Source organism: Tinamus guttatus, unplaced genomic scaffold, assembly GCF_059628265.1.
Source record: "Tinamus guttatus ecotype Peru unplaced genomic scaffold, ASM5962826v1 Tinamus_guttatus_pri_ptg000459l, whole genome shotgun sequence".
Classification (NCBI taxonomy): Eukaryota; Metazoa; Chordata; class Aves; order Tinamiformes; family Tinamidae; genus Tinamus; species Tinamus guttatus.
The window spans coordinates 5,388,561-5,415,524 of NW_028288993.1; the positions used below are offsets into that span (position 1 = coordinate 5,388,561).

A 26,964-nucleotide genomic window follows, 5' to 3' on the forward strand; every position below is an offset into this window, starting at 1 on the left:
TTTTTTCGCTGCTGCTTTGAGGAGATGGTATGATGCTTTGACTATCTCTGATCTCCTAAAGAAAAATTTCTCTTTTGTATGCACTGCAGAAAATAGAATATAATTTTGTTGTACAAATGTCCAGTTTGCCAAGTCCTGTATGCTTAGCTTGTCATCAGGAAAGAAGGGGTGATAGGCTGCATCAGGAAATGCAGTTTCAAGGATGGCTTTAAGATGATGCTTGGGTGGCAAGCAGGAGAAAATTATTCATTTGGCTCCAAGAGTCAATGCTTCCTCACATTACATGGGGGGGAGTTTGAAAAGCTTGAAGTGGCTCTCAGCCACCTATCTTGTTAAATTTCTTGGTATTAGCAAGTTAACTCCTGCAGTAGTATATAAGTATATACAGGTTCTAGAAATGTACACTTCTTAAAAACATTTGAGAGTGAGAAACACAAAGGCAAACCCCCAGGTTAAAGCTGTAGCTTGTTCCTGCCTCAGCTTCAAAGACAGCATTGCTAATAGTCAAAAGCAAATTTGTTCCAGTGAATCAGAAAAAAGAATTAAAACCTTCCACCTTCTCCACTGCCACCTATGGCACCTGACACAGCCAAAGCACCTTTAAGCTTTAATTACTTGCTACTTGGCATCATTATCTACAGTATTTGAAGATCACTGTTAGCCTAGGAGTGGAGAATGAGTTGCCTGATGTTTACTTCAGTAGGAATCCAAGAGGAACAGGGTTCAACATGCAAATGGCTGGGGGAGGGGGGTTGTGATGGTGTTAATATTATGCAGCTGATTAACAAACATGAGATGTTAGGCACTAGTTACCCCTGAGCCCTGGAAGTGGAAGCAAAGCTCCTGGAGGGTACTGATAATGCTGTGAATTTCTCCTGCACGGAGAATCCATTTAATTCTTCAACTGTATCAGTAGCACGGTATTTTTGTATGTCAAAGTGTATGACTTACTGACATTAACTCATTTAATTGCAAACATTTTGAAATAAAGAGTCTTATCAGTGTTGTTTATATTTCTGCAATGTCAGGGGCACCTAAAGTAGATAATCTAAGTGCAGCATAAGGTATTTTTAGCTCCATTTTTTTAAAAACAGCTATAGCTAAAAAATACAGCAGAGATATTTAAGTTAACTTACAAAATAAAAATGACATACATGACTGAAGAGAAGGTATACATTTTTTTCCATTCCCCTTTCCCTCCGCTACAAACGAGGCAAAAACTGAGCAGAAATTCCTACCCATAAGCTGGAAGATTGATTAAACATTACAGCTCCAGAGCACTGTGGATATCATGGAGACGGGCAACCAACTTCTGCACATGATGTCTCTCTTTTAGTTGTGCTTTGGTGAGAGTCTTGACCCTCATCTCCAACTGGAAGTGAGAAGGACTGCATAAGCTATTTGCATAGCAAGAAAGCTTCCAGGCTTTTTGATTGAGGAAGACTAAATGAGCTCTTAACAGCCTATATATTAACCCACTTAAATAAAGGACCATGAAGTGACAGAATTGCGTTACGTATGACCAGTCAAGTATCAGTTAGCTGATACAGGACCCTCAGACTTTGCTGTACAAAGGAGGGAACTGAGAGTCATGCAGATGCTGGCACTGCAGTGGATGTAACTTAAAAAGCCACAGAAAAAAAATCTTGATGCTAAACTGCAGAAGCCTGATGGGGGAATTAGGGCTGGTATTGAAAAATAGCTATAGGTGCTGCAGTCACATTTTTGAATGAAGAGGCACAGACACTGCAGTCCTTGAGAACAGCAAACTACACTTCTTCCCTCTCTGAGCACAAGTTTCTCTCTGGAAATGTTGATAGTAGTTTGCTATGTAGTTCCCTACAGCTAACTTCAGCCTACATGCATAGCATAGTGATAATCCCTTAAGTAACATCACTTTATTTGCTAGATACTCACCTGGTGCAGTTCTTCTTGTACTTGCTGTATAGCATCTTGGTCCTCTGGTTGTGTGCTCGTTTCTAGCCACTTCTGCAGAATCTGTGCCTGCTCCTGACAGGACCTGATAAAAGGAATTAGGAGGACTGTTTATCCCAGGAGGATCTCAACAGTCTAAGCAATTTGGACTTGCAATTGATACTTGCAAGGAGACCCACTGCTAGGACTCAAAAAAGGAATGCTGGAAAGCAGAGAAATCTGCTGAAATCTGACTGAAAGCTGGTGCCCTAGCCTATCCCCACTTCCCAACTTCTTCCTTTCCTCACAGTTGGATCCGCTCCAAGACCCATTCTCAAAGCATTTTTGTAAGTCTGTGCTTGCTCTAACAGACAAGTAATCTGTTGTCAAACTCTTGCCATAGTTATTTTAATTGACAGTTGGAAAAGCTAAGTCTTCACTCCTCATGATAAAAGAGCTGAAAGATAATTTTTTGCTGCTCTGCCAAGTTCATTTGCAGTGCATTTAGATTATGCCAGTGGCATCTTTACTATGCTTTCTCCAATAGCGGCCAAAAGAATAGTATTAGTTGTATAAATTTAATTTTGTTAAAGAAGTTGTACACATACTCTCTCCCATTCAGAGTGGGCTCTAAAAGAAGAAAGCACAAAATCTCTAGAACTTGTTTCAGTCACAGTTCTGCTGTGAAACAGACTGGTTTCAAAGTAAATACACACATGAAAGTACAATACTGAGTTGAGAGCATGAAGAACAGTGGATAAAGGGGCTTTGCAAACTACCTGAGTTCCTGCTTCCTGCTGAAGTAGTATTGCATTTGCTGTTGGATAGATTGGAGCTCTGCTTGCAGCTCTCTTTGTAACACCCCTTCTTTTCTGGGGTTGTGCTTGCTTTCTTCAGCTGAAAAGATGATACAAGGCACAGTCACTGGAAGTGCAGCAGTCCTGTCTGTTTTTAATTCTTCTCAGGAAGGTTCAGGTTAATGGAACTCTCTACCTAATTCCTTCTCTTCCAGTTTGTCACACTAAAGGATTGACCCAAAGGACTGGTTTCAGCAAGAGGGCAGGGATCTTGACAAAGAATTACAAGGTCTCAAGACCCACTTTAAGCCTACCAGAAAACATAGGAAACAGTCTGGCACCTGTTTTATTGCTACAAAGGCTGTTTTGACCTATCCATGATACAGAGGTTAACATCTACATTAGAAGTAGTCAGTCCTTATGGTCCCATGGAACCTGTAATATTTCAGGCCTCATATTTCATGAAAAAACACCCTAATGAGAGGTGGACACAGTCTTTACGTTTCCTCAGTAATTACAGCACTGCTGTAGAGATCCTTCCTAGCTGAATCCTTCTCTCAGAAAAGAATTCAGCTGTATTTTCAGCTTTGTGTACTCGAATGCCCTGCAATAGAGTATGATCTTGCTAAAAAAGCTTACCCCCAGCACTCTTCTGGCCTAGAACTTTAGCCCTTCCCCAATTCAGTAGGCACCACAAAACTATATTACCATCCCAAAAAAGAATGACTGGCTCCTTATCTCCTGATACAGATGCAGGGACTGCTTTGCCTCCCTGACATTTTTGGGAAGTTAACCACTTTGCCCTTGCAGTCCTGTATGCATTGGAGGAGGACCTGTAACTGCTACAGTTTAGAGCTGGGGGACCTACCTGTGGTTTGGTGACACTGTTTTCCCATGAAGTCCTCAGGTGAAAGCAAATGTGGCTGCAAGTTTGGCTGCAATTTCTTCCCCCCAGAGCCCTGTTGAGAATCTTGGGAATGTGCTTCTGTGTGACCATCCACAGGCTGGCCTCCTCTCTTAAAAAGACCAAATGACATTATTTCTTTCTCAAAAGGTTTTCCTGAGTGAGTCTTACAAACCGGGATGTACCTGACCCAAGCTACTAAGCCCTACTCCCCTTAAGAAGTCCCCTGTAATTGTTGTACCTCTCAACAGCTTTGCTTATTCTGTGATGTCTCAAGAAATTGGAGCTCTTTCACTCATAACAGTGAGAGAGATCTTTCACCAAGGTTAGTGCTTCCCATTCTACAGGAAACAGAAGAGTAAGCTACAAACAGCTACTTGCAGGTAAACTGAATTTAAATTTTATTGTTGAGACTACAAGCCATAGTCACAGCTACTAAGCTGAGTTTCTCAAATTTCCTGCAATTTGGCTGGCAAACTGTAATGCTGTGAACTCTTTTGTGCTCTCAAATCAATTGCTAAGAACATCATCCTGCTGGGAAGGAGACAAGAGCAGGAAAAAGGCATGAGTTGAAATACAAAACACACAGGCTGGCCTATTAGTGAAGCGCTGCTTCAGATTCATGGTAGAGAAAAGGAGCTTTTTATGAATCCAGAGAGCTAATTTGCAACAACAACAACAACAAGAGCTGCTCACTGAAGGGCCATCCCTGAGGAGCCACAGGAAGAAGCAGCAATAAGCAACCCTGTGCTGGCAGTAGCCTGGTAAATAGTTTCTCTCAACAAAACACTCACCTTTTTTGCTTCAGCTTTCATCTGGGGGATGAATGACGACGGAGGCCACAGCTCTGGCCTTGGACAGAGCTGAACGGTGTGGTACTCGTCGTCTGGCCATGCTGGTGCAGAGGGGAGAGCAGCAGGTACAGAAGATGGGTGGGCGTGAGCAGTACTGCCCACTTGGGACAGCTGATTGCAGATACTTCCTTCTGTTTGAGTTGACAGCACTAAGTGCCCAACATGAGCAGAACATTTGTTCACAGCTGTTTGCTGAGAGGGTGTCTCTGATCTGTAAATGAAAAAGAAAATAAGGTCTCCACATTTCAACCCACTGTTCTTGTTCTTTTCAGTCAGTGTTTAAAAAAAAAAAAAAAAAAAAAGAATCCTGCTAGCCCCCTGCATATAAGGAGGGAATTTGTGCCCTGCTGAGTTAGCTAGCCTCCTAAATCCCCCACAGTACTGAGTTCCAGCACAGGACTGCTAGAAACTTGTCTCATCCAGACCTGCACTCGCCCTGCTGCAAGAGAGTAGTAGTTCAAAGGAACAAATGCAATCCCATTAGAGCAGCTTTCCCACTGGCTGCCTTCTTATGCAGGGGAAACCTCAACTAAGGGAAAACAAAAAACAAAAAAGAACAAAAACCCCAACACAACAGGCTACAAAAGAAAAAAAGCAGCAGACTGGTAAAGGTCTTCACTACCCCTACCTGCCCTGCTCCAAACCCTCCACATTAACCCAGGCTGAAACGACTTCTTCAGAAGCTGTGACTTCAACCACAGACAAAACCCTGACTTATTTTGTTTTGGGGACAAGAGGGGAGCAGCAGCAAGCAGCAATCACAGACAGGCTTTGGGAGGAAATACATATTTACCTCTCTAAAACTAACAAGGGACAGCTAATTATACAACAATAAAAGAAAGAACATATAGTCTATTTCAGTCTAAAAGCAATTTTAGCTTCTACGAGGAGAGCAATTTCAGCTCCCTCACTTTCAGAGCTAAGAAGTGATACTGTAACCGCAACACAGATCTTTTGAGAAAGTAACTACAAAAAAGTAGTTCTGTTCAGAGCTGCAGAGTTGATTCTGCCAAGACAGAAATATTCAATTTTGGCTCACACATTAGCAGTTATTAATGCTGCCCCACAGACTAGTTAAATCCAGATCCAAGCCTGTTGTGGAGCAAGTGCAATCAATGAGCCAAAAAAAGCATCATTACAACTCAGACTTCTAGGTTCGTTTTCTTTGAAAAAATAAACTTTGCTTATAACTAAGCCTATAAAATTTTGGAAATCAGTGAGGTGCCTTATCTTTTCCCTGCAAGTTCCTCACTAATGAAACAAAGCTCTTGGTTGCTATTTAATTAACCTGACAGTTCTATTATTCTTGTCCACTTCATAAGAAGTCTGAAGTTTTAGAGTTCGCCATATGCTTTTGATAATATAGACAAATGCAGAGCCCCATAATTACCAAATGCTCTGTACTATGAAGGGGATTGAGGGAATAAAACATAGCATGAGGCCCAGTTTAAGTATTTACTTAAAAACAAAACAACACCCACACACAAAAACACACAAAACCCCCTACATTTCTACCTAGTAAAAGCCATTCCCAGCAGTTCTTTGCTTTCTAGAGATTCCAGAAGGAAGTCAGGTCTTCGTGGCGGTAACCTTGCTTGTCGAAGAACATTTCTGGAAAGAATGAACAGGACCAATAATGCCATAGTTTCAGAATTATCTTAAATTAGCATAAGCCGCATGAGCTATAAACTCACAGCTCGCTGAGAATCGAGTCCCCAGCAGCGAGGAGGAAGGGTGAACATCTGCTTTCTGAGGGCCACGGCACTTCCTCTGCTGAACACCCTCTTGTTCCTGGGTTAACATCAGGCACCTTAAATGTTACTTGCTTCTTCGGAAGCAACAGAGGAGTAGAAGTCTTATTTAGTTGCTTGCAGAGTGCCTTCTCTTTCCAGAGCATGGCACAACGATGCACTGACTGGTGAAGGCTGTAGGCTGCCTGCCAACACAAAGAACAGTGGATCGTTTGATGAGGGAGAGCAGGAAGCTGCACGGTGCCACCTGGGGAGAAGTGCCACAGAAGGGAACCTACACAGCCCATGGCATCACAGCTCTCTCCGTGCTAAATTAGCAGGTCCACCCTGCACTGGAAAAGGAGAACTAACCAGGCACTTCCCAATGAGGTAGGCTGCACATCAAAGAACAACTACTATCTTGAAAACCTGGAGAGGAGCCAAGAGAACTACCCATGAACCAGAAGAGAACCACCACCACCAGCAACCTTATCTTCCTCTCCGTGCACAGGGCTTGACTGACAGGCAAATGTAGAAGTGACATAACAGCCCACAACCTAGTGCTAAAACTAGGACAGGATTAGATGCAGCCTTTAATACTTTGTGCTAGCACAGTCCCTATTGCTTAGGGACTGCACCCAAAAGCAAAGGTCTTCTCCAGTTCTAGTCTCTGTGAGATGGGTCAGTTTTGAAACAGCTTGGTAAAAAAAAAAAAAAAAAAAAAAAAAAAAAGCTTCCAACTAGCAACACCAGCCTGAAGAGCTCTAATTGCAGCTGAGTGACAGGATAGGATGTTCTGTATTAAAACCATGGGCAAAAGCACATATCAGATTCAGACAGAGCTTAGACTTACAGGCTCCAAGACCCTCTCCCCTCCACCAATTAGAGCAATACAGTGCCTGGATGTATCCAAGTGATCATTTGTCGTCTTCACCTTCGGCTGGTGCTGGGCTTGGAGCTGCCTCCTCAACTGTTCCACGCCAGCGGAGTGTCTCACGATCCCGGTTACACCTTCTTGCTGAAGGGCAGCACAGTGAACAACTCCAGCCCTTTCAGTGAGCTTTTCCTTCCATTGTTGCTCCTGGACAAATCCCAGCCAAGCACCAAATACCTTCAATACGAAGAGCAGAGAGCTACAGGAGGGCTATAGAGACAAGTCCTGGGTTTGGGACCTCCCCTGCAAACAGGGACAGGCTCCGTTCCACTGGTCAGTAATAGGCAGAGTTCCAACAAGACCACAGTACAAGGGCAAAGGGACAGGGACTTAAATCAGCTGAGGCTGGATGTGAAAAGCATGTGCAAATTTTTTAATCAGATAAGAGGATTTGGGGTCAGCTTTTCAGCATCCCAAAATGACATACAGCACTCTGAAGATCACAGTGAAGATATATTCAACATGCACTTGGCCTGTTGCAGTCAAATCTGTGCGTGATCTGCAAAGATCCCAAATCTACTTGTCTGCCCCTCACCTGCCCCCCAGCCCCTTACCTTGCCCTGCAATGAAAGGCACCAGTGCCACAACGCTCTCACTGTCTCCCGCTTTTCCCATTGCCGCTGCACCAGCTAGCAGGAAAAACAAACCAACCAACACACAACATCTAGGTTACGTGTCACATATCACAAATCCCAGCCAAATGGAGCAGTAACCAAAAAGGAAGCACTAGTTGAACAGAAACAGAACAGCAACAGAAAAGCCTACTCAGATTGTCCAGTACACACAAGATTTCCCTAGGGCTAGTGGAATAAAAACAAAACAAAACCCCGCACACAAACTTCGAGAGAATGTTTAAGCACATATTTTGTAGTCTCCATGTATAAATGGAGTATGAAAGAGAAGAAGGGTTAAAGATGAGCAAGGAGCTAGGTAAAGATGAGCAGGGACAGTTCCTCACCTGTTTCTTCCAGCAGGAGAAGCAGTCAGAGCAAAGTCTCTGAGTCATTAGCTGATAACCCTGTCTCTGCAGGAGCTGCAAGGCAACCAGAACAGTGAGTCACTATCAGACAAGCCCCACTTATCTGAGCCAAATGCTATGATGCATTTGAGAGCAGAACAGCCTTTATCTCCCTCTCTTTCTTCTGTTGAGGCCAGCCACCCTCAATACACAAGTACTCTGTGTTGTAACCCCTTCAGCAAATTTCCAGGAGCCCAGCAAGGATTCCATGTAGAATAAATGATCTTGCATGTGGCAAGTCTTGATTTCTGTCTCCTCTTAGGTCTATTAGTTCTGTCAGTATTTCTTCAGACAGAACTCAGGTCAGTTCCTTCCTCCTCAGTGCACAAGAAAGGGTCTCATGCTCCTCCTCTTCAGCCAGTACCACCACCCCCTTCCCCAGGAGACCCAGCCAGCTGCCCCACACCAGCTGTTTGCCAGCCTGGGTCGGGGTTATCCCCCTCACCGCCTTCGCAGTGTACTGCTGGTGGTATTTCTTCCAAGTCCCCAGGTACTTCTGGAGCAGGTGCTGCTGATGGTGCTGCACTGCCCTGTCCTGCTTAGCTCTCAGCATCAGCGACTCCACAGCAACTTCCTTCCAACGAAGAAACAGGCTCTGTAAATGTGCTGTTAGGGAAATATAAATTAATATGAGACTAGTCAGCCCAGACAGCATCAGGAGTTTAGCTCCTCTCAGCTTGTTTTGGCAACATTTTGCTCCAAGAAGGATAGTCTAATACTTGAGGTAATGAATGGGGGCACTGGGACTTGCAAGCCTTCCCCATTGCCACTGACAGTCCTCCTCATTCTTAGGAAATCATTTACTCTTTTTGTGCTTCACATTCCCCACTTCCAGAATGCAAATGACACCAGGAAAATGCTTGCAGAATTAGACAGTCATTTCATATTAATCAGTCATATTAGTTACTAGAAAAAGACTGAGGCAATAAAATTACTTGCATAGCCTGCAAAAGAGAGATGCCTGAGCTCTTCAAGGTTAGTAATGGAATGCTCCTTTGAGGAAGGAAGTATTATCATCCATTACTTAGGGAACCAAGAGAGAGACAAAGGTCACTCATGAAGTCTGCGATAGACCATGAAGTTTCACATCATATCCCACTCTGGGGGGCCATCCTCTGTAGGATTAAGGAACAACCCATTCACTCATTTCATCTAAACAGACAAAACAAAAGGCTGCTCTGCTAAGACACATTCTCCTAAGGATAATACACAAAAAAAGACTATTTGATAATTTAATATCTACATCAGCTCACCTATATTCAAATGTTTCATGCCCTCCTTCACAGCTGCCAGTTTCTGCTGACGATAATGTGCTTGTAATGAGGCAACACACCTCCACTGCAGCAACACCTGAAAATATTTTGCTATCAGGAGACTGGATGCAGACCGACATTTTAACAATCTTCTAAGTGAAGGGAATGTACACCCCACTGCTGCCACCATAACCACTTCCATCTCATTCTTATGCAAGCTGCAGCAAGAGGGCACAAATTCCCTCCAAATGAAACCTAGCACTATTTCAGGCCCTCTTGTGCTCTCGAGGTGTATGGGAGAAAGGAGAGAAGGAAAGCATGGGGCAGGAACAGAAAGAGAAGCAGAAGAGAAAAAAAAGAAAATAAAAGAAAAAAAGAGCTCATTACAAAGACGCCTGCTGAGATAAATTAGAATCAGAATTGCAATCTTCCAGGCTTTTAGAACTTTCTCAGTAGTGGCTTTTAGATGAAGTTTTGAGTTGTGGTCCTTCCAACTGCATTACCCGATCCTTGTCTGAATTAGTATTTCTTCCTACACCTTGGTACCTGCTGCACAGACCCTACCTTTGACAGGATCACTCTCCTATAGTGCTGATCTGCCCGACAAGCTGCCTTAGCTTCAAGGGCATTTTCTCTCCATATGTGCAGCAACTGCCTGAAGACAAAATAGAAAGAAAAACTTTAAGAAGGATCCTTGCCTGTTCTTACTTCAGCATAACTTGTTAATTTGGCCCACTCCCACTCACTGGGAAATAAAAACCAAAGCAGCCTTCATAAACTCAGTCTTGCAAATCAACTTCTGTCCCTGCAGGTCTCTGCTGGAGAGAAGGCAGTGCAAAAGCACAAGACATCCTTAAATCTAGCACCTCAAGCAAGGTCAGTCACACTCACAGGTGTATAGCTCTAAAGAAGGAAAAAGAACATCAAGTAGCTCTAACTAATGCAACTACCACCAAGATACAGTGACTATTACCTTTAATCACTCTCCTCACTATAATGCAAAGTAGCCCTAAATGTTCCAAGATGCTTTAAGACCAGCACAGCCAGAATCCACCTGCTGTAGGGACCGATGTAGTTTACTTTCTAGTGTCTTTCATGGAACTGAACAGAGACAAGCTCTGGCAGATGCAACAGGCACAATCATCATGAGGGGAAAGATTTTGGAACTTGATTAAAGAGACAGTAAAAAAAAAAAAAAAAAAAAAAAAAAAACCACTAAACAAACAAAACTGCCAACATAACAGCTGGCAATCCTGTGAGAGGCTGATCTGTTTCAGTCAGATGAGCTGCAGGGCAACAGCAACGCTAAGAAACAATTCCCAGCACCAAACGCTCAAAAAATCAGAAAGATGGAAGTGAAAGAGAATAATTTGTCTGCAGTGAAGTCACTTCCCTCCCATGCTGCACATGGAAACATACTTACTGCAGCAGCAGTCTACAGCGTTGTTTCTCCTTTTCAGATACTTGATTTAGAATGCACCGCACATTATGCTGGTAACTCTACAAGAAAAGCAGTGAGATGTAAGACTATGAAAACTCCTAACAGCTTTAGGGTTCAGGAAAAAATAAGTTGCAGACACTGAAATTGAATGCTCCATTTTTGTAAGATGCAGCAGCTGAAACCTCATAGCTAATGCTAGCTATTACACACCCTTTTTTCAAAGCCATAATACTACATTGCTTCTTTTGCTTCAGCAATCAATAATAAAGCTCATGTAACTCTCTCTAAAAACAATAGCTCCTTTCTACCATGCACACATGGTGTGTAAGCCACTGGAATGAAACAGTGTGGCAGCTCTCTCAGTCAAGCACACAGTTAAGTTCAACAAAGAGAAGGCCATTTTACCTACCTTCCAGGCTGCCAAGGCCTTGCCCAGCAACGTGTGCTGATAATGAATATCTGCTCGCACCAGCTTCTTCCATTTCTCACACTGATGTCCCACATACTACAAGAAAAAAAAAAAAAAAAAAAACAATCTCCGATATAGACATGCTGGAGGGAAAAGACGCAATGAAAGAGATGAGGGAAAAGGAACATTCCCAATTTTTGAGGAAACGCTCTTTATGCTGGTACAGGTTCCCACTGAAACCAGTGCCACACACTGCTGTTTCTCCAAAAGAGCCGAGGCCTTCTTTCCCGTATTTTCCAGGAACTGTCTTAAAGACTGGCACAATTCACTCAAGTTAATAACTCTGTACCAACATAAAAGTGAAATAATATCTGATAGGACCTATTGTGATCCAAGCAGAGCTATAGACTATCCACCATGCTAAGCTCAGCATGACTAGTATTTAAAATTTAAAAATTCCTTTAGTTTTATTCCTAAAGTAGCCATACAAGTGAAAAATAATCTCAACATAACAAAAGGGATTCAAGTTTTTCCCTATCTGTTAAGGATCTCACCTCTCTCCACTTGATCCAAGACTGCTGCAGACACTTTGAACAGTGAAATTGCACAGCTTGCATCTCCTTGAGCCTCCTAAAGGGAAACACAATTCAGTTTTCTCTTACAATGCAACTCATGTAAGGAAACTCCTTCAGCACAGACATGAGTTCACACTTGCTCTTTTCAGTAAATAAGTATTTACTGAAAATGGTATTCAGTAAATAAGTATTTACTGAAAAAACAAACTAGTGGATTCTAAAGCACAAACAAGTAATCAGAGTCACTGTGAATTAAACACTGCTTTGTGGCTGGCTGCCACAGGGTCAATCCAAATAGTTCTGCCTTTTGAAAAACTTCTTACTCCGTTTTTCTCTCCTGAGTATTTTGCTTCCACAGACAGAAAGCCTTAAACAACAGCACGTAGCTGTAGTGATTTCTGGCACAAAGCAAGTCCTCTTGCTCCTCTAGGACTTCATTTGTTCTTCTGCGCCAGAAGCACCAGAAACTAACCAAGAGCTGCCTCTCAAAATGAAGTACAGCCTGTAATGGAGAGAAGAAAGCAATGAGCACTTAAAAAGCCACTTAACAGCAATGGAAGACAATTCTTCAAAGGCAACAAGCACAGCAAAACTGTCCTACATTTCCTCACAACATCCACTAAAGTTCAATGACAATGAACACATTACAAAAGCCACTTTCATGCAAGTTTTTCTGCATGTATTCCGTAGGTATCTTGTGTGGATAGAGAAACCTTTATCAGAAGACGGTAGGTTGAAGAGAGGAAAAATACATGCTGACAAGTAGCATGTGAAAGTCTCTGAAGTACTGATAAGCTCCAGAGACTAGTCTTGTTGAATTCACAAGAACTGATAAACTGGGAACACAAAGGGTCAGCTGAATCTGCCCAAGGCCACCAACAGACACTAACATCAACCATATGCTGCATAATTTGGACCACATTAAACAAAACAGTGGCTGCTACAAAAACTGCAGGACTATACATACACCTGATGAAACAAAGCTCCCTTGCAGGAATTTTCTGAGCATCTAGAAGCCACTTGTGTGTCAGTACAATCCACTGTTCTCAGTAAACAGCTGGAGTCGGCCTTCCAGCTCCACAAAACAAGCACACACTCCGACCACATAACAAACAGGGAGACAGAGAGGGACAAAGAAAGAAAGGAAAAGAGAAACAGAAAAAAAAGAGCGTGTGTGCACACTCATGCTGTGTGAAGAAGCAAATGTATTGTCTGAACAGTTATCTGCTATAAATAATAGCAGCTTAATCCTATAAAGGAAAGCTTAATTTTAAAAAGGTGTTCCAGTAAACATTGCTTGTGATCTCCATCTCCCCGAACTTGATCCCTGATGATGGAAAGGGGAATTTGCAGCACCACCCCTGTGGAGGAATACCCCAGACATCAGTACAGGCTTCTGACCTGGACCGACCTTCCGGAAAGCAGCTCTGCAGAGAAGGACCTGGGCGTCGTGGTGGACAACAAGTTGACCATGAGGCAGCAGTGTGCCCTCGTGGCCAAGAAGGCCAATGGGATCCTGGGCTGCATTAAGAAGAGCGTCTCCAGTAGGTTGAGGGAGGGGATCCTGCCCCTCTACTCAGCCCTGGTGAGGCCACATCTGGAGTATTGTGTCCAGTTCTGGGCTCCACAGTACAAGAGGGATGTGGAGCTGCTAGAGAGAGTCCAGCGCAGGGCTACAAGGATGATCAGGGGCCTGGAACATCTGCCCTATGAGGAGAAACTGAGAGCTGGGCCTGTTCAGCCTGGAGAAGAGAAGGCTGAGAGGGGACCTGAGCAGTGTCTATAAATACGTCAAGGGAGGCAGTGAGGAGGATGGTGCTGGCCTCTTTTCAGTGGTGGCCACTGACAGAACTAGAGGTAATGGTGACAAACTGAAGCACTAAAAGTTCCACAGGAACTTAAGGAAAAAAATCTTAACAGTGAGGGTGACAGAGCACTGGAACAGGCTGCCCAGAGAGGTTGTGGAGTCTCCTTCTCTGGAGATCTTCAAAACCCACTTGGACGCAGTCCTGTGCCACGTGCTCTAGGTGACCCTGCGTGTGCAGGGGGGTTGGACTAGATGATCTCTGGGGTTCCTTCGAACCTTAATGATTCTATGAGTCTATGATCTCACATAACTGATATTCACAGATGTTGCCTAAGAAATCATCCCCTCTACTTCCTGATCAAGGCCAAACAAAGAATGACATTTACCCTCTTCTCCTCCATTCGGTATTCTTGCTCCTTGCGTGCTCTCAGCCACCACATGTCAAACACCTTTCTCATCAACACCTCCCTACAAGCAAACAGGGAAATGTCAGCACAGGAGATAATTCCTTCAGAGAGCAGGTTGATTTTACGGACTTCAAAAGACCAATCTGCCTACATGCCAAATAGACTTGTCTGTGAGGTCTAGTAATTAATCCATCCCCTGAAATCCTACCTAGAACATGTAAGACTAATAATCCATTGAAGTTATTAAAACTCCTTGCTTTCATTCACATCATTCATTTGACTCTAACTTCTGAGCACTTCATTAATTCTATTTACAAACACACAGAGAAATTTACAAAATAACCATTAAAAATTTATTCATTATAAACAGTCTATTCACTCCTCTCTTAGCAATATTGTAAAGATCCTACTCTATAGTTTTTAATAGAATTAAAATATTTTAACAGGATTTGCAAAAAACATGACAATAAATAATAAAAAGGAGCACTGCCACCTGACATCAAGGATGAATGGATTCTAACAAAGTCTTCTTTTATGAACAAGATCAGGTTAGCTACTCTCATTATCAAGGCTTCTTTCCCTCTAGAGGAAGATAATGCTTATTCCTTTGCAGGAGGCACAAGAATCATTAAAAAATAGTTCTAATAATAAAAATTCCGAAGATGTGATATATATTTGGGATGGAGTGCTAGATCTCTCGCACAGAGCAAGCATATGGTAGAACTATCCTAGTCCGGATGCCTGAGCTAAAATCTAACTAAAATAACACCTGGTTCAAGCTATACCAGTTCTTTCTGTATGTCAGTGATGTAGGAGTATAAGTTACACCACCAGAAAGTTTCAGCCCTTCTCTAAAGAGCCTTGAGAGCTATTTTGGGCTCTTACCAGGTAGTTTTTGGTAGGTAGTTATTACAGTTCATTACAAGTTTAAAGACTGCTAAACAACATAAGCTAAGTAAGTCTTCCTGGAGGGTACTGGAGGCTGCCAACAAGAGAGTCTTTGTTCTGTGTACGGTCACAAATCTCAAACCTGATGGCTGTTCTAGAGCCCCTTCACTACAAATGCAGCAGCTGGGCACTGGCTGGGAGGACAGCATGTTTGTGCACCACAGACAGCTGTGGTTCTGGCAAGGCACCATGGAATTTCTATGTGGTCAGAAGGCACTCTCGGGCTTCTAAACAAGGACATGCTTCTTACAACTTCTTCTTTGGCGTCCAGAAAAGAGAAGTTCATTTAGACACTTTTTAAAGAATAAAAATTGCACATGAAAACACTCCTGACTCCGGGAATTAAGGTGTGGCTATATAACCCACAGGAGGCTTTGAAACATCTGTTCATCCCTTCCCTGGTGAAAGGGGCACAAGTTACATTGCTGCAGTTCCGTGCTGCAACTCATCTTCACTGAGCTTAACCCTCTTGGATCTTTGAGCCTCTTTCCCCTCCATCTCCTGGGGGAAAGCTAACGCACCACAGCTGCACTCTCACATGAGTTGGAAAAACTCCTAATTGCTTACACAAAGACAGCTGCCTGCATTACTCAGCCTGCCCTCCAAAGCTGTTTGTGAATCTCTCAAAAAGCAAACCAATTTCTGAGGCAAAACAGGCTTTCTCCAGCTTGTTTTTCAACATTTAAGCCAGATTTCTGAGGATAGAAGCACATCAGCAAGAAACAGTGTGATTGCCCTCTCCCAGTGAAAGGTGTACTTCTGCTAGGAAAGAAGATTCAATGTTAAAGTCCATTCTTTTCTCCCAGCTTACACAGGAAAAGCATCCAAGGAGGGCATTCACTGTAAGAGCACTTATCCAAACAAAGTCTTTTCAAGGGAAACAAACTTTTTGTTAGTCTTCTAATACAGGATTCACAGAAACACAGAATAGTTGAGGTTGGATGATCATCTCTGGAGATCATCTCATCTAGCGCTCCTGCTCAAGCCCTATACATGCTCATGTTCCAATCTACTACTATTGAGACTAGGATTTTCAGGTTTTGTAGCTAACATCAACTCAGCTCAGCCTCAGTTAATTGTCCAGTCTTCGAACAAAGATGAGACAAAACTGCATCAGGACATCAGGATGGTCAGGCTCCTGAAAGCACTACTAGATTTTAAAGCAGAAGCAAAGGTCTATGAACTTTACATATATACTGAAATATGATTATTTCTCTATATACCTATAACGAGTCTGAGCCACTGATGTCAAAGTTTGCTCCTGTTCTTCTTCTTTCTCTTCCAAACGTGACTTCCAACGGTTCCAGAAATTCTGCAGCACCTGAAGAAAACAGCAAAGATTGGAGAAACATAGATAATGAAAGAGAAGAATTTAAAAAAGAGGAAATTACCAAATTTCAGGAGAGAACTCTTGCAGCATTTTGCCCTGTTTCATAAAACAAAACACGGTAAAATAAAAGTCTAGGAGCTAGGTACTTTCCTATTTTCGCAATCCAGAATTAGAGCTAACTGCTGCTTACAAAAATGAAGAGACATGTATTACAATTTCTTTTCTGGAAAAAAAAAAAAGTTGTGACATACACAGGGAAAGAGAAAATTTAAGTAGTGTGTATAAGAGTGATGGTTAATTTATGAAAGAGATTTTTTATGGCTGCTAGTAATTAGGAACAAAGCCACTGATTTAACAAACATTTAATGAACTATTTTGCAGCTCAAGAAAAACTCATGCAGAACAGTCCAAAAAAATAAATAAATAAATAAAACTCACCCTGACTTGATGCTGACGGTACGCCAGATTTTTTCTTATTTGTTGAAAACGAGCATTTATAACGTTCTGCCTAAGTCCCTTAAACCCAAATTGCTGTAACAACAAGAAATGTACACAACTTCAATGCAATTCGAATCACTAAATTTAGATCTGACTACTCCTGAAAGACAGCCTAAATTTGGTGTACACAAGAGAGGTGAGAAAAATCAACAGGGTATACCAAGAAGAAAATGCTATTGCATGGTAAAAAGGTGAGGGAGCATGAGAGTCCTATACTGTCAAGACTAATTTGCTACTTAGTTTCCTGATTGGAATAACTATTTCAGAGAGTACCAAAGTTTCCCCATCTGGATTCAAGCAGACAGCATATTTTTTTTCTGCATGAAGAATAGAAATTCTACTACTGCAGATTCTAATTCTACAGATTCTGCAGTAGCTGAAATCTGGAAACCTGATGTCTGAACTGATCATGACAGGAATGGTGCATACAGTGCATTCCTCGTTTAACAGTCACACATTACTGCTAGTATTAAAGGCATATTGCCAGTCATAACTACTTTAACTCCCTCCAGAGTCTTTCACCTGAGCTTCTACAGTGCTCTTACCAACAAATGATGCCTGTGGTGCTTCTCAGCCAGCTCATGCCGCCAAGCCTTTTCCACCCGCAGTACAACATCTGTCACCCAGTTAAAGTATCATTAACATGGAAATGTCCATCCTCACACACACACAAACTTTCCCTACAGACAGGGCTATACCTCTATCTCAATTTACTTCAGTATTTGAATTTCCTGCACTGTTAGCTGTAAGGAGATAACCTTATCCCCTGCAGGTTCTTTACTGTCAAGACTGAGACTGCAACAGTTATATTAATATAGGCTCACACACATAACATGTTTGTCAACAATGCTACTGCATGACACCTGTTAATTAACCAGATAATTTCTCTGAAGGAATACTTTTTACTCAGCTCCACTAGATACAGAATACACAAAGGATACAATGCTTCCAGCTTGCAAAGACTCTCCCTAAGACAATCTTTGCTGCTAGCTTTTCAATGCACTTCTGGCGAGTGTGCATTCTTCTCCTGGACTCCCACGACAGCTGCCAACCTGAGAAATACTGCTGGACTATCCTGCCTTGGTGATGCTCCTGAGCCAGCTCTAGAAAACAAACATACAAATTACTCAAGACTTGTTCAATTCTGGAGTCATTTAGATGAGATCATGGTCATGACATTCAAGCCACAGGCTCTCAAGTGACAGAAGTCCTGACACTGGGAAGTACTGCTAAAAGTTTGCAGTAACACTCAGCTACCCTGCATTTTTCCTTTAAAAGGGGAATTTAGGACATTATGTCATTATCCAACATATGCAAGCTTGCTTCCATTTTAACATACTGTTATTACTAGATTCCAGGTACCCAAGCTGGATTCTTTTCCATTACCGCAAGTGACCAGACCACTCAGCTTGGTCTGTACTCAGCCATATTCACTTGTGTGAATACACAAGGCTCTCAATACTGTGACTTCAAGGGAGAAAGAGAAAGAACTAGCACAAAAATCTTTACCATTCCATATCAGTTTTATTTTGTCTGAGTATCAAAAAAAATCCACACACAAACTGACTGGTAATGATCATGAACACTTCCCTCTCACAAGCATCTCAGAAAATCTGCAACAAGCAAATCTTGGTCAAGAGAATAATAAAGAATTTCCTCTTAAACCACATTCATCCTCTTGCCAGGAAGTGACTGCCCTGACAGTTCACTATATAACTGCACCATAGCTAGCCAGATCTGTCACAGCATCCACACCACATCTCACCTGCAGCTAACCCTGCAGTGTCTGCTAGGACAGGAAAAACACCACTGTGGCCTAGCGAAGGGGGAGAGCCTGGCTCTGTCCTAACTCATTTTCACTCACCTTTCTGACATCTCTTTGTCCTCTGGAGATTCAGGTATCTCAGCCAGGTCTCTATACTTGTCTTCAGTTGCCAGTGACGATGGTGAGTTACTGCCCTAGCCTCCTTCTGCTTCTCATTCTGACTGTATAAATACAGTGCTCTCCACTGCAGCCAAGCCTGACAACCGGGGAGGAAGGAGAGTAAGAACAAAGGAAGGGACAAGATGGTAAAAGTAAAATAAAGAGAACAAACTGGTAACAGGCAATTACATGCAACATGTGAAGATGGAAATCATGACACTGACACTTACCCCTAATAATTTAAGGCAGAGTTGTTAATAAAATGCAATATATGGGCCCTGACCTCCTCCCTCACCCTTCTGCTTCAAGATGCCGATTTTATATCCTGAGATTCCTTCTACATGTATTGCCTGCCCTCCCACTCTACAAAATAGAAGTAAATAAAGATACTGTCAATCAGATGACTGGATTTCAAAACTCTGGGAGGGCTTGATGCAAATACCTGTCACATCCTATCAAAATGTCACAGCTGACAATTTCGTCAGTATCAAGTACTACTTAAAAGAAGAATAATTCCTTCAGCAAGTCTCCTTCTTAACAAATATAATGAGCAGATCTAGTCTGGTTTGTCTAGATACCTTGTAAATAAATTTTTCTTACAAAAACATTCTATTTGGACTTGCCCCTATCATAAACACTATAAATTGCAAAGAAAATGAGCATAAGGCCCACTTTTCATTTAACCTGTGGTGTGTACTGTCAACACCTGGGTGCAACTTAAATGTTTGGAATGTTAACAGCTGGCACTCTTACAACTTACTCGGAATTGCAAGCTCTGGGCCCAATGTTGCAGAGCCAAAACCTTCATTTTACGGCCAGCACAGTTCTGGTAGCGCCGCCTTCTCCACACTGCCCATGATACGCTGCCAAGACAGAGTTATAGACACGTTCAAAGCATTTTCCATTATTTAGCGCAGAAAATGAGAAAGTACGTACCACTTCATTTTAAATTCACAGTCTACAAGCAAACTAGGAGAGTTCAAACCAAAAACAAACAAACAAAAAAAACAAAGAAAATACACACAAATGTGAAATAAAAAGTCAGTGCAGGAAAAGTTCACAAAATATAGGTAAAAGTCATGATGTTACAATCAATGCCTCTCTGTCTGTTTCAAATCTGTACATACCGCAAACAGCTTCTTTCTCTGAATGCCAGGGCCACAGCTTGCATGCTGTGCTTCGTCCTTCGAACGTCAACATAAATCAGCCAGCGTAGCCAAGTCCAGCGCAGTTTCTGTTTATTTGCTGTGCATAACAAATCACAGCATTTTAAGGTCATGCAAGACTCATTTTTTAATAAGTCTTGAACACCACTGCTTAGCCTCTCCCTGTCCCCTCAGCCCACAGTGACACCTCGTGGGAAACCGTGAAATCACACACCCTGCTCACAGAATTGAATTGTCAGATTCAGATATTGGTACTAAGTTTTCTTATTAATTAAGATCTGTCTACAACGCTTAGAAAGTATATAATAAAATTGCAATATTCAGCATAACAACCTTATTTGATCATTTTACAAGATTTTCTTTGGTCTTGTAAAAATGTTCATCAACAGCTCTTCAAGAGTTATCCTCTCCCCATTACAAACACATAAACTACCCAGGTGCAAGACAGGTTTATTCAGTAAACCAGTCACAGCTAAAACAGAACAGCAACCCCAAATTCCAGCCTATCACTTAACGCAACACACAGCACTGTCTCCTTGCAATAGTCTGGCTTGTCAACAGATGTCACTGAAGTAAATTTATTAGAAAAATTCAATCATGTTGTTGAATGATTTCTGTGCTATTTCAACATTTAAACTTAAAAATGTATCTTGTGTGTGTGTGTCTGTGGTCTTGTTTTAATCTACCCTAAAACAGGTTAAGATCGTTGTACTTTTTTTTTTTTAAACTAAGTAACACTGTAATTCTTCTGATCCAGCTTACTAAGAAGAGATACACTAGATAGCGTATCAGTTTGTTTCAAAAGGTACCAGTCTATATTATATTCTAGGGTTACCTTGATGTGCAAAGATAACAGTTAACTTTGTAGATCAGCATGGAACAAATGACAATTTCATCTCTAAAAAGTAAAGAGCTGCCTTCCCCAACAGGGGAATAGATATTCTTAGCATCTGAAGGAGGTTGCAACCAATACAGCCAACTTCATCAAGAGGGTAAACCCACTGCAGAACACAGAACCTTTATCACAAGACTAGGGATGCTTCTAAAGCTTAGGCTCTCTTTCAAATGCAACTTCGTGCTGGCAGAAGGAAGGAACACAAATATAAAATATGTGCAATTAAGTTCACAACCCAGGAAACCAATATATAATGTCTACAGTCACTATAGTTGATACAGAATTCCAATAACATTTTATTCCAAATATCTATTTGAACACACAGGAAGAAAACACACATATGCAACTCAAAGCACGTGGCGCAGGAGCAGCCCTTAAGCTTATTCATGGGCTCAATGGCTTCCCTAAGTAAAAAGCACAGTGCAGGAATGCCCTGCTCCTGGGTGGTGTTTTAGGCAGACAACCATCTGCACCATTACATTTCCATGGGATGGGGGAGATAAATGCACAAACATGCAAGGGACAGAGATTCTCTCCTGAAGTGCAAGCATCTCCTTTGGAAACACCCATCTCAGAGCATTCTCAAACAGGGATAGTTTCTGTCCCTTTCTACACTTACCATGCACCTCTGCAACATGATTCTTACTCCTCTTTTCTTGTTGCTGGCAGATGAAGGCTCTCCAAGCCTTCAATACTAGTTGGTAGAGGAAATACCTGAAAAAAAATAAAATAAAAAGCCACTCAAATGGCAATGCCAATAGGTAGGATGCATTCAAGATCAGTTACACTCTGAAGATATGCCAGATAAGAAATTCTGATTTTATCCTAAGACAACAAAAGCATACTCTATATTTCATGAACAGTGTAGAAAAATAAAGACAAAGTAAGAAAATAAACAATAAATACAGTATCTCTTGGGTCACAGATATTATCGGTGACTCGAGTCCTTCAAAACTACTACAGAAAAATTTTCATGCTGCTATATACAGAAAATAATAAGGAGTTATTTCACAAACCTATAATGGCAATCAGCTCTGAAGATGAGTTTCTTTTCCCTGCAAGCAATCCACCACTCCTCCTTCCACTCTCCAGAAGATTTTTGAAGAATCTTCTGGTCACAGTACCATCTAGGCCATTGAGACATGGAAAAAAATTGGACATGCGAAACTTTGTAAAGGTTTCCAAGCTGATAATAAATAAGCCTTAATTAAAATTACACCATCTCTTTTCCAATCTTGTCTGATTGGCCTAATTGCAGTACCTAATTGCATGAAGACACAGCCCTCCTGTGCTGATTTTCTCCAGGACTCTACAAAGTACAACCAGTAATCAGTTAAATGCCTGTAAATACTTCACATAAAATCAAGGAAAGACAGATGCTGTGATTTGCCAAATATCAGATAGCCAGCTATTTGCAGACCTCTGAACAACACACTTTCCATGCTCAGTTCTGTATTTTAACCATCAAACATATAGCCCTACTGACAAATATATTTTCCTTCCTAATATTTTCCTTGCTTTGTTATTTTAAGATAAAATATTTTTATATACAGATATTAGCTACTTTGAATTTTATAATGCTTTGATACTTCTATTGTGTTCCAAATTTAGAATCTTCCCAAAGAACATAAATAGGCTTAAGAATTCCTCCAAGTTGCACATTTTTCTGTGCAAACAAATGAGGCTGTTTATTTGTTCCATATACCATTTACTCTTCTTCCACATACTAAACCAGGCACAAAGAGATTTACAAGTCACATGCGGCCTTCCAATCCTTTAAACCAAGTAAAGCAGCCTTTGCTTTTATACCCAAATTTAATTATCACACCTGACCAGGTAAGATGTGATGCTACATTTCATGCGAATTGCAAACAACTGAAGACTGAGAAGGGTCTGAATGAGGGAATTGCCATACTGATTGAGTATCTCAGAGGATAAGATTTTCCCTAAACAGAAACAACAGCCATCATCTATTAACCCCACCATTTGTAATATGCTCCGTTTCCCATGTGATCAAGATGACCTGGCCAACATTTTAAGAACCTGGAAGTCTCGCCTCTGGAGTATGAATACTTTCCAAATCTTTCTCATCCACTTTATTTTTAATGAAGGAAAAAGGGAGGAGCAACAAAAACACACAAGCTAGCAACAAAAAGCACACAACAAGCCCAAACTCACAGCCTTTGCTCACACCAATACCACTAAGCTTAATGAAATCACTCGTATCTTAGGAACGGGATTAGGTTCAGAATACCTACATGGCCCTTACTACAAACACATAAAAATTATCTCAAAAATTGCAATTCACAGCCACCTACCCCAAGCCAAGTTGCTCAGTCATTCCAAGCAGTCAAGCATAAAAGAGAATAAAAAAAAAAAGGAGAGAAAAAAAGGAAAAAGGCAAAAAAAAAAAAAAAAAAGGAAAAAAAAGACAAAAGGAACAAGAGCTAAGATTAATCTTTTGGACATAGTGCATTAATCGAACAATTCAAACACACATGGGGAACTTGCCACTGGGAACTGCTTCTGTTCCCAAGGGTGTGGTAAAATAAGAATGAATATGCAAATTAAAGGAAAACAAAAAAGAATATCAAAGTGTTGATTTTCAGTAGTTGATGGAACGCTAACAGAAACAAAATGCCTGACGGGGTATTTCAAAGTCATATAAATGCAAAGCATACACAGATATACATTTACAACACCATAAACACAAACTAACACAAACACTGGAAGGGGACTGAATTTCAAGACTTATCTGCTTTTTAGACTTTTTATAACTTTTAAAAATTGTTAAATTTAAAGCAGGTATTGCAATTGTACCTCCAATTTACATTCAAGCACAGCTCAGCTTTAGAGACGATCACAATTCCTCTGACTTCAGTAAGTAAAACTTACTGATTATTAAAAACAAACCAAAATAGGAGCAAGAAGGGTATTGAAAGGAAACCTTCAAATGGAAGGCACCCAAATATTTTCTTGGCAACCAGTATTCTCTCAGCCCAGTGGTACAGCAATAAACCACATTAAATTAAATATACACACACACACAGAACTTCATCTACCTGATTTTGGAAGGGAGAACTTGTCCAAATGTCTTTTTTGCCCACACATAGAAGAATTTCCTTGTTAGGTATCTGCAATATAAACAAAGGTTAATTGTCTCTCCTCTGTAAATTTTCAAATAGCAGTCTTAAAAATAAAGACTTTCATGCTAACTCCAAAATAATACTAACAGTCTGGTTTTATAAAGAACAATGCATATCCATAATACAGCTTGAAAATGGTCCCTTTAATAGGACTATTCACAAGCATAACCAGAGACCTCTGCATTGCTGCAGGACCGCTTTGGGAACTGATTGTTTGGGAAACTAGGATAGCTAAGATGTCTTTCATACATACACTAAAACCCAGGCATATTAGGTTGCAAGTAGCTGATTAACTGGAGTGACTGTGTCATTTAGGAGAGAGGACATGAGTGTTTCTCTGAAACCAACTAGCCAAGTCACTCAGGAAAGGGTGAGCCAATCTAGTGTTTAGCACTGAAACAGGGAGGTCTTCCTTCCTCCCCAACATCAAATCTGTTTATTTTAGCAAGCTCCTCCAGGAGCCAATTCGGCTCACTAATTCTGGCTATGATATTCTCACTGTTTCCACACTGCCTCTTTAAGTTGTTTTTGGTTTTTTTTTTTTTTTTTTTTTTTTTTTTTTTTAGGGGTTCAAATACTAAATCGGCTCACAGAGGGCACCAATAGGCCTCAAAGCCAGTACAAGGTAATTTATAAAAGTGCAGAGCCACAAACAGGGCCTCCCTCTTTAAACGAACATGAGCTGCTAGATCAGCTCCATTTGTCCCACAAAATTATATGCATTAAATCTCATAGCAGTCACAGTCCCATCTCTGTCACAATTCCCTCAACAAATAAAGGAAGTAAAGAAGCACAGCAGCAGGGAAAAACTAAAATACTCTTCCTTGACAGTCCCCAAAAAGTATGCTTTTTAAGTAGGCATTTTTAAACTTTACATTAAAAAAACAAATATCTAGGAAACCTGGCTGCGCTAATGTATGTCCTCAAATTATCAAAGGACGTTTTCTGCATTTTGCCTTAGCCCTCCTTTATTCCACTAAAAACAGCAGAATTCTTCAGGACTACCCTCTGCTTCATTTAGTGAAAATTGTGTTTTGTACTCCTCACCTGAGTCGGAGTTCTTGCAACCTTCTTCCTTGACTGCAGGTATTCTCAACTCGATGCAGGTTGTGATATCCCCTGTTCTGAAATGGATGTCCATCAGTCTGCAGAGCAATAGACTGACATACAACAGACTGACTGGTCACACGCATTTTCGGTCTATGAAGTTTTTGGGCTGTGTGCATCTTCAGAGATTTTAAACTTAGCAGGAAAAATAAATCACATAAGATCATGTTAACTGCAAAGAAGTGGCACCATTTCTATAAACTGATCTATAAAAACAGCTATACAATCACACAGAGAAATTGACAGCTACACAATGTTAAAAAGCATTTAACATCTCTCCAAGCATTTTTCACTAACTTTATTTCTGCCATTTTAAGATGATTTCCCCATGAACAGCAGTAAGAGAGATTTCAGAGCAACCATGCCATACACATTTCCTTTCTCCTGTAATGTTGAAATGAAATATAACTAAAATACATTTGTGCTTCCCTCCATATGCAGTTATATACAGTAAAAACTTAGGCCTTTACAGAAAAAGAAAAAAAAAAGAGTTAACCCTTTTTTTTAAAAAATTTATTATTTATCCTTGAACATATCAAGCTGTTTTGTCTACTGCTGAAAAACTCTTGAGGAGTACAGAATGGAAGTGAGAATTCTCAATTATCACTATAATAGGAGAGCCACTTACACAAACAGTCCATGATCTTTCCAAGTCTCCCTTACACTTGAACAAAGGAAAATATATTGCTAAAAATCCCTCTCTGTTTTCACATAGCAATCATTAAAAAGTCAAAATTAAGTAGATCCTTCCATTATGCAGCTTATTTTGAAGCCTAGTTCTAATTCGAAAAATAACTTTAAAATGCATTTACAAATTCTAAGTATTTTGCCTCAACAATTTACTGAAAACAAGCACGATAAAAAAATCTAACCAGATAAAACCTGTTGAACCAGTTGTATTGAAGCTTCTTTCTCAAAACAAATACTGCCACCACCCTGAAAATTTGCACATTAGAAGTACAAACACATTCTTGCGCTCCATAACATTCAACAGAAGAGACTGCCTGAAATCTCATCCCAATAATCACCTGAGCTGAGCTAGGAAAAACATCTGCAGACAGAAAAAAAATCTTGTTCCTGCAGTTATTGGAATAACCCACACCAATAGGTTTCAGGAGTTCAGTTGAGCAATTATTCCAAACACTGACATTAAAAAAAAAAAAAAAAATCTAATGGCTAATTAAAATCTCACAGTATAAAGAGAAAAAAAAAACAGCATTTTTGGCTTCTTCTAGCAAGCTCCAAGAAGCTAAAATAAAACTAATGAAAGAAAACAAGACCTATATTTTGCTAGAGAGAGAAATTCTTGTTCCCTTATAAAAAGTTATTTGAATATTTTCTGAAAGAGAAGGGCCTCAATCTGGCAGACAAAAGAATTCAGTGCGCGTCAAGATGCACAGCTGAGGCACCACATGCACTTTTGAAGACTTTCAGGCACTTTTTAAATTATACAAAATAATTTCCAGTACATTTCTGCTAAACCTGCCTCTCTTCAAAACCTCTGCTCTATTCCAAAGGTAAGCTTAGCTTGGCCATACAGCTACAATATCATGCAAAACAGTAAAAAACCAAGCACAGGTGTAACACATAGAAATTTGTATTAAAGTCTAAGCTGAAAACAATTGTTCAATATACACAATTTACAATAACTATTCAAAATAGCAAGAACTGTATGGGGTAGATGTCAACACCTATGTAGTGATAACAATCCATGCTCTTGAGAATTTATGTGACGTAACCAAGAAAAGCAGGGATTGAAGAAGGATCATTTCCCCATCTTAAAGTTAAGAAATAAAACATGTGAAGGATAAGCGAATTGTTCAATACCACAGAGAACATTTGAGGCTGGGCAAGTGAGTGTATCCAAATATATTACAAACCAGGCTAATATCTCAGGGTCTTTTGTA

General features: G+C 40.8%; 1 protein-coding gene across 1 annotated transcript; it reads right to left on the reverse strand.

Moving 5' to 3' along the window:
- Positions 1-1,111: 1,111 nt before the first annotated feature.
- On the reverse strand, positions 1,112-25,176 carry SFI1 (SFI1 centrin binding protein). The gene is made up of 29 exons (XM_088532237.1): positions 24,998-25,176; positions 23,867-23,938; positions 21,821-21,931; positions 21,424-21,518; positions 19,871-19,988; positions 19,504-19,606; positions 18,684-18,840; positions 17,761-17,922; positions 17,365-17,435; positions 16,760-16,852; positions 16,215-16,312; positions 14,023-14,104; positions 12,153-12,331; positions 11,809-11,884; positions 11,255-11,350; positions 10,828-10,904; positions 9,969-10,059; positions 9,405-9,501; positions 8,597-8,757; positions 8,092-8,166; positions 7,688-7,762; positions 7,134-7,310; positions 6,164-6,405; positions 5,985-6,080; positions 4,410-4,680; positions 3,580-3,727; positions 2,694-2,811; positions 1,918-2,020; positions 1,112-1,372 (listed from the first exon to the last, which is right to left on the reverse strand). The coding sequence occupies exons 1-29, from the start codon at positions 25,174-25,176 to the stop codon at positions 1,265-1,267; spliced, it is 3,531 nt and encodes a 1,176-aa protein (XP_088388363.1). The 3' UTR covers positions 1,112-1,264.
- Positions 25,177-26,964: the final 1,788 nt, after the last annotated feature.

Excerpts from the sequence above, each read along its gene's own strand:
- SFI1 (XM_088532237.1), bottom strand. The coding sequence starts at position 25,176 with ATGCACACAGCCCAAAAACTTCATAGACCGAAAATGCGTGTGACCAGT. Across the intron at positions 10,060-10,827 it reads CGCTGTAGACTGCTGCTGCA|GCAGTTGCTGCACATATGGA; the intron begins GTAAGTATGTTT and ends TTTTGTCTTCAG. Across the intron at positions 3,728-4,409 it reads TGAAAGCTGAAGCAAAAAAG|AGAGGAGGCCAGCCTGTGGA; the intron begins GTGAGTGTTTTG and ends GGTCTTTTTAAG.